Here is an 8123-nt window from a genome sequence, read left to right as displayed (position 1 = left end):
CGAAAATGGAAAAGAAAATCATGAAGCACAAGAAAAAGAACCACGAAATGGAAATGAGCGAAAAGATGCACCAAATAGAAAAAGGTAAGACATTTGATTCATTTGAAACTTATCAACTTACTACTTTGGTTTTGAATTTGGAGGAAAAAATGAAAGAGATCAAGAGAAAGATGGACTATTTTGAGCATGACAGCCCATCTGGAAATGGTATGGGAATTTGGGAGTAATTGGTAATGAAAATGATATAGGGCTGCCTCAAGTGAATTATGGAGGCATCACTACTGGAAATGAGATGATGTTGCCTCAAGTGATGTACCATGGAGGCATTTCTTGTGGAAGTCATGAGATGCGGCATCCTCAATTAAACTATCAAGGCATTACTGGTCGAAGAGAGATGGGGAAGTCTCAGGTGAACTATGGAGGCATTACTGCTGGAAGTGAGATGGGGCAGTCTCAGGTTAACTATGGAGCCATTGTTGGTCGAACCAAGATGGGGCCTAATTTGATGCCTTATAATGGAAATACTCGAGGGGGTATTGAAGGCAACAGTGCTACTTCTGTTGGAGGCAACAATGGTAGAAAGGATGCTGGGCTGCCTTCTGTCAGCAGTGGTGGAAATGACGTCGGGCTTTCCTAGTAATTTTGGGCTTTCCAATGATGAAAGCTAAACATTTCTTTCCTTGAATTGATGTACTTCTACAGTGTTGTTTGATTTGGACCATTTGGTTTTCTTTTGGTTATTTTTCTTCCATCATTTTGCCTATCATGTTCATAATGGTTAAGAAGTAAAACACCAATATCTTTTATATGATCGCAATGTTTTATTATGTATGAGTATGACATTTAATTTGAAAATGATTACAGTTGTATATAATCTTTTTCTCATAACTCATTTAGATAATTGGCTGTCTCACATACTGATCACATGACATAAAAATGGTTTTGTACATATGCGGAAGATTTTCCCTCTCATAATTAACATTTGTTCTAATAGCACATGCGGCACGTACCACTTCTCTTAAAGCCTAAATGATGCATTTATGATATGTTTATTAATTCGCAATCGAAATTCAGCCCACAGATAATAGTTGCAAATACCATTAGTATGATCTGACCCACATCCGTTTCAGCCCACATTTGTTTGAGTGGCTTTCCTGGTGCCACTATCACCTATTGGAGTAAGTTCCACCCGAAAATACAAGCTTCCAATAGAAGCTTTTGGTTAATGTACTGAAGAGCAGAAAAACAAAGAGGAAAAGAGAGGGTTTGGAGAGTGGCACCGCACCTAGAGATAAAGAAAGAAAAGCCATTGCTGGCTTGTGTGAGGTGTGATTTGCAACTATTGCAAAGAGATTTCTTCTCTTATTTTCTTTCTCTTATTCTTGTGAGTGAGTGAGTTCATTGGGTGCATTTGGGGTTTTGGGTACAATTAGAAGCCAGACCAACATGTAATACCTCCCAACTTCTTTGAAAATTTTCCATTTGCCGTCATGCACCGAAAGCTTCCTCTTCAACTCTCTGCGAATTAATATTTAAGTGAGAGCTCTTTTTCTCTTTATTTGAGATTACTCTTGTTCTCTGTGTGATCTAATTTATCTTCTTTGTCCTTTCTAGAGACCCCACCGTATGCCTCTCATATCACTAACATCTGGGAAGTAAGAATTCCAAACCCGTTGGAAATGGAAGTATGGAATATGGATCACTTCTAGACCTTTTGGTTCTGTGTTATATATTAACTTTTTTTTTTTGGTCGAAAAGTTATGTGTTATTATTCTCCCAATTCTTCTCAGGTAAAAAGTCGTTGAGAGTATAGAATCCCACTTCAAAAATTATAACCTTTCGTAACAACATAAGGTCTTTCAATTCTCTTACATAATGCCAGAGTGCTCTGTGTTATCGAACATAAGTAGTTCACTTGTTTAATTAAATTTCCACCACGCGCGTGTGAGGGGTTGAGAGTATAGAATCTCACTTCGGGAATTCCAAGTCTTGTATGAAAATATATAAATTAAAGTTTTGAACATTTTCATTTATTTTCGATTGATTTTGAATTGGATACTCTCTAAATTTAACAAAATCTTTTATTGAGTTGAGCTCCTTTTGATTCGTACGTAGCATATATATATATTTATAGAAAATAAGACTCACGTATATATTTAGATTTAATATTCGCGCCAAATTTATCCATCAACTTGCACGGAAAAAATAAAAAGTGAAAAATCTTAAAAGTACTTCATAATGGTTAAGAAGTGAAAAAGCCCCCTATCGATCTTTGATTATGATCACAATTAATGTTTATTATTTATATAACATTTAATTTGAAAATGATTACAATTTAATAACACGCATATCTCCCTCCAAAAATATATGTTGCAACAATTGTGTATAATCTCTTTCTCATAACTAACTTGGGCAGTCGGCGGCGCTCACACACTCATCACGTGATGTAAAGTGAAAAAGAGGTTTTATATTATGTGGAAGATTTTCCCTTTAATTAATAGCCATAATTAACGTACATCTGGTCTAATAGGCACGTACCACTTCTCTTCAAGGCTAAAAGTATGCACTTAGAAGTTTTAGTTGAGGGTTCTATGAATTAAGAATAGTTCAATGTGCTAATGATCACTATATAGTCTATATCACTAATTAACATCTGGGTAGTAAGTATTCCAAACTGCGGCCTGGTGGAAGTGGAAGTATGGTAAACTTTCTTAAGGTCTGTGTTAATATTATCCCGGCCAATTCTTTTCGAGAAAAAGCCGTTGAGAGTATAGAATCCCATGTACTTCAAAAATTCTAACCTTTGCGTAACAATATTGGCTTTTTTACTCAAATACCACCTGAACTATAGGGGGTATGCTTTCATACCACCCAAACTTTTTTTCTTGTCAATTTACCACTTGAAATTATCAATATGTGCTAATTTACCACCTAACATCCATTTTTTTGTTAAATCATCAAAAAATTTCTTAAACTTCCCATTTTGTCCTTGAATACAATAAAAAAATAATAATATTTTAAAAACTTTTTAAAAAATATAATTATAAAAAAACTTAAAAAGTAAAAAATAGAAAATGGAAATACCTTTTTTTTAGGGGGTTTACTTAGATTTTTTTTAATAATATTTAAAATGCTTTTATCATATAAATTGACGAAAATACCCTTGAAATAAACAGAAAATTTAACTAAAATGACAGTAGGTGGTAGATTGGCCAATATGTGAAAGTTCAGGTGGTAAATTAACAAAAAAAAAAAGTTTGGGTGATATTTGAGCACACCCTCTATAATTCAGATGTTATTTAAGTAAAAAAGCCAACAATATATATAAGGTCATTCACCTCTTTTACGTGGTGCTAGAGCGTACAATTTATATGTTAGGTCCAATGTTGGGCCAAACACATGTTCTATGTTACAAAAAAATTACATATATGGTTTATTACCAGGCTATACATGACATGAATATGAGTATGACCTCAGGGAATGTGGGCCCAATAACTAAAATAGTAATAACTTAAAAGCTATATCTATTTTCCACCTAAAAGGATTTAAAAAATTAAAGTGTTTTAATCAGTTTCTATGTATTGTTGTATATTTTTCTTTATGTGGCTAATCTTTAATTTCTACAGATAGAGTCTATATATGTATAGTTGGTGGAGTTTAGAGCAACATTAGAGTCTATGTATATATGGTTGTATATATAGCTGTTGTCCTATAAAACTATAAATATATATATATATATATATATATATATATCCTTGGGTTGGTGGAGTGTAGAGCAACAACTCTAGAGAGGTAGTGATTAATAGAGATCGAGAGCAATAGCGCTAGCATCCAGAAAATAGCATCAACCATATATGGCTAGGGGGAAGATCAAACTGGCATGGATAGAAAATAATAGTGCGAGGAAGAATACCTTGAAAAAAAGGAGGGGAAGCTTGTTGGAGAAAATGGAAGAGTTTACCATCTTGTGCAATGTGAATGGCTTTATTATTATGTATGCTCCTGATAGCAACGAGCCGGCTGTGTGGCCAGACAGACCGATGGTGGAAGAAATTATCTCGAGGTTCCAGAACATACCAGAAACTCAACGGTGCAAGAAAATGATGAACACAGAGACCTACTTGAAGGAGATGGTAGCTAAAATGGAAGGGAAAATCATGAAGCATCAGAAAAAGAACTATGAAATGGAATTGAGTGAAAGGATGCACCAAATAGAAAAAGGTAAGCCATTTGATTCATTTGAAGTTAATGAACTTACTACTTTGGTTTTGTTTTTGGCTGAAAGGATGAAAGAGATGAAGAAAAGGGTGGACTTTTTGGAGCAAGGTTCTTTGCCTAATCCTCATGAGGGCTTCCTTCACAACTATGCTGGAAGTGATCATTTGGGGCAGCTGAAGCAAATTGATCTAAACAACAATGTTGGTCCTAGCAGCAGTATTAGGACTGATATGGAGTTGCAGCCTCCATGTTCACATTTTGGCAGTTCTTTTAATGCTTACAATGATATGGGGCTGGCTCGGTATGGGAATATGGAAGACAACATCTTTCATATGGGAAATGACTTGGAGCGTAATATGATGCCTTACAATGGAAATACTGGAGGGGCAGTTGGAGGCAAGAGTGCTGGTCCTGTTATGAAGATGGACTAGAGAATCTTCCACATAAACATGACATCATAGGGGATCGAGGAAGTGATATAAGGCTGCCTCCTAAATTTTTTTGGAGGAAACAACGGTGAAAGTGATGAGTGGGCTATTTGAAGGTACAAGTGGTGGAAGTGAGATGTTGGGCTTCCCTATGATGTTAGCAAAACTTGACAAACACCCTTTAATTTGCTCCTTTAAGTTGTTGTTTGATTGGTTATTTTTCTTTCAATCATTTTGCCTCATCGTGTTAATTGATTCATGTTTCAATTTCTTATTTTTATAATGAATTATTGTTATATTTTCTTATAATTTTATTCAATTCTCTTGTTTCTTTTGGTTGTGTAAGTACCTAGCATATATATATATATATATATAAATTATGATTTACGTACGCAAAGATTTGTATTTAATATTCGCACCAAATTTATCCAACTTATGTGGAAAGAAAAAAAGTAAAAAATTTTGAAAGTTCATAATGGTTAAGAAGTGAAAAAGGCCAGGCCAATATATATCTTTGATCATGATAGCAATGTTTTATTATGTGTGATATTTACTTTGAAAATGATTAAAATTTAGTACCATGTATTTCAATCAAAAAATATATTAGTTGCAACAGTTGTATATAATCCTTTCTCATAACTAACTTGGCAGACGGCAATGCTCACACACACTGATCGCATGACATAAATGTGAAAAAGAGGTTGTACATATACGTACATATGTACTGGAGGATTATCAATCGAGTATCTATAATTAACTACTGCTCTAATAGGCACCACTTTTCTTAAAAGCTAAATTAAGCACTTAGAGAAGTATTTGTTGAGAGTTCTATGAAAAAAAATAACAGTTAAATACGGTAATTGACAGTCATTTGTTAGAGAATTTTTTATGTGTAACCGATGCACCGCTATATGATGTAATCAATCTAATGTGTAAGTGTATTGTTGGACAACATATTTATCTCTTCTAGGGTATAATATTAATAATATTCATCCATATTACACATATACTGATTACACCACGTGGTAGTGTATCGGTTAGACCGAAAAATCTCTCCATTTGTCATATCATAAAAAAAGGCCAAAACAATTTTACTCTAGCATGGCATTCTTTACAATTAATGTGTCACTGCTTAACTTGCCCTACGAGCTAAATTAATAATATGGTAATAGATTGAATCTACAATAATTTCTTTAAAACACTCCGGATAAATTTGGAAATCTGGAAGGCTATGAGTAAATAAAAATTCTGGCACACAATTTGAGATCCGGATTGGTACAATTTGGCACACATTACGCTTCTCCTCCTACCAAAGACTTCACACCTGCTCTAAATTGCTGTCGTTTCTCTTACCCAAAGAAAGGATGTGAAGGAACCTAAAGAGTAAAGACTTCACACGTACTCTAATTGCTGCCGTTTCTCAGTTCTTATAACCAAAATGAAGCAAGATTCTGTCGTTAGAGTAAGTTGGACTTGTGCTCTTCCTCATTTTCTTCCATTCCTCTCCTTCTCTTTTTCAGGGTTTCGTTATTGTTTATTTGTTTGAGGGAATTCCAGCAGCCATGTTTTCTTTTTTGCTGCCCTCTCTGTATTCTTTCCAGCACCACAAAGTCACAAACCCACCTGGGTATTTTTTCCTGGCGTGCGTCACAAGTCACAACCTTTACGACTCTTGAAGGTCCAGTGGTTCGCTCGTCCTGCTCCTGTTGGGTTGATTTATTGACGGGTTTTGCTTGGTAAGGGCTTAGGTTGCCTTTGCCTTGCTTTTGCTTAGATATTGTTGTGTTCAGCTTAATCACTTGTACTGGTTTCATCATAACCAGTATTTAAAACTTTTTTTGGGTGTGAACTTTTAAACCCGTTTCTTTAAACTTGATGATACAAGTGAATTTTATTAATAAACAAACAAAAGATATACGTAGTAGTCAGGGGACGGGCGTAAAGCCTTACACCTGAAATGCAGAGTTATACATTAAAAAAAACAAACAAAGACAAAAAAGACAACAACAAATAAACATGTAATTGTTTTTGGTCAAGGAATTGAAAAAGCATAGGCTTGAGAAGAAGGAAAAAGCTTGATACTGATTGGGATGTAAAATATACTGATTGGGCCAGCCCGGCTACAGCCAATGCTAGCCAACTGTATGATGTGATCCTGTACACAATTAATTGTCTTTTTGGTTGGCTTGATTTTTGAAATGTTAGGGTAGTGGCATGTTAATCCAGTTAATTTGTTTGATTCCTTGCATGCTCCTACACTTGATTGCTTTGCTTGGCTTGTTTGACTGCTTTTACTGGCTCTGTTACATATGTCCGTAGGCCTATTCTATCACAGCTATGATTTTGCATGTCACGGCGTAGCTTGTCAGTTGATTTTTTATTTTTGGATTTCTTTGCTTGGTATGAAAAGCTTGGCCTACTGATTAATGGTCTTGCTTGAATTACCTGGTTTGATGTTGTTTTTTTGCTTGATTTGCTTGAACCCGTGTTGCCTTGGATAGAACATGCCACATGGTAACAGAAGAAATAAAACTGCATGTGTAATGACATCTACTTAAGGCTCTAAAGACAGTAATCAGTGACTAGGAAGAGAATGTTTATGGGTTGTTCTGGACTGGTAAATATCCTTGAAATTCCCTGTATTTTCTTGGAATTGAACAGGTTCTTGGAGGATCTCATGACAATCCTTTACTCCTTGCCTTGATGACTTGTGATCGTTATGTTTAATTTGTTTTGAAGCAAGGCCTGCGGCCTTAATTCAACGGCAGTTAATGTATATTTACTTGGTTGACTGTGTGAGTACTGATTGGACCGATTGGTTGTGGATTTGGAGCAGAGTATGGCTCATGAAAAATAACTAGAATTGCTTTTTTCGTTGTCACAGGGTGAACAGTTGAAGAAAGAGGAGAGGTGCCCTAGAAGGTTTTGCAGCACCCTATATGTTATTTGCTTGTATGGCAAGATTTCTGTTTGTATGTAGCCTATAGGCAAGATTTCTTTGCCTACGGTTTTTGAAAAGGTTTTTGCTTGTTGTGAAAGTCTCTCATCTTCCTATTTAATTATCTCTTTTTGTGTTGTGGGAAAAAAAATCTGATTTAGCTTGGCAAGATGCAGGTCCCTACGACATGAATCGTTTCAGCGTTTGCGATGGAGTGAATGAAGTAGCATAATGCTTGGAACGCTTGAAATGCATAGTGGTGGATATGGTAATGCTTGGGTTCATTTATTGGCGTTGATGATGCTCTTGGGAATCCATTAGGACGACTCAATGTTGGTTTCATCATTTCTTTTAAACGAAAATATATATAACATAAAAGCTTAGGAAAAAAGAAAATGACAATGGGGAGTGAAAGTACGTATAAAAATTACTTTTTCAATTTTCTTTGCAAGGCACAAGGATACAACACTATCCAAAACAGGAAAAATAGCAGCTGTGTGAGTGTCTCGGCAAATTAAAGATTTGGAGGATACCATGGC

At 35.3% G+C, this 8123-nt stretch overlaps 1 protein-coding gene across 1 annotated transcript; it reads left to right on the top strand.

Annotated features, from left to right (window-relative positions):
• The first annotated feature begins 3947 nt into the window (after positions 1-3947).
• On the top strand, positions 3948-4649 carry LOC147282347 (agamous-like MADS-box protein AGL80). Its single transcript, XM_086248199.1, has one exon. It carries the CDS (start codon positions 3948-3950, stop codon positions 4647-4649), a length of 702 nt encoding a protein of 233 aa, XP_086104325.1.
• Positions 4650-8123: the final 3474 nt, after the last annotated feature.

Source organism: Dryas octopetala, chromosome 6, assembly GCF_963921425.1.
Source record: "Dryas octopetala chromosome 6, drDryOcto1.1, whole genome shotgun sequence".
NCBI classification, from domain to species: domain Eukaryota; kingdom Viridiplantae; phylum Streptophyta; class Magnoliopsida; order Rosales; family Rosaceae; genus Dryas; species Dryas octopetala.
This window is presented reverse-complemented; position numbering and strand designations above follow the sequence as displayed.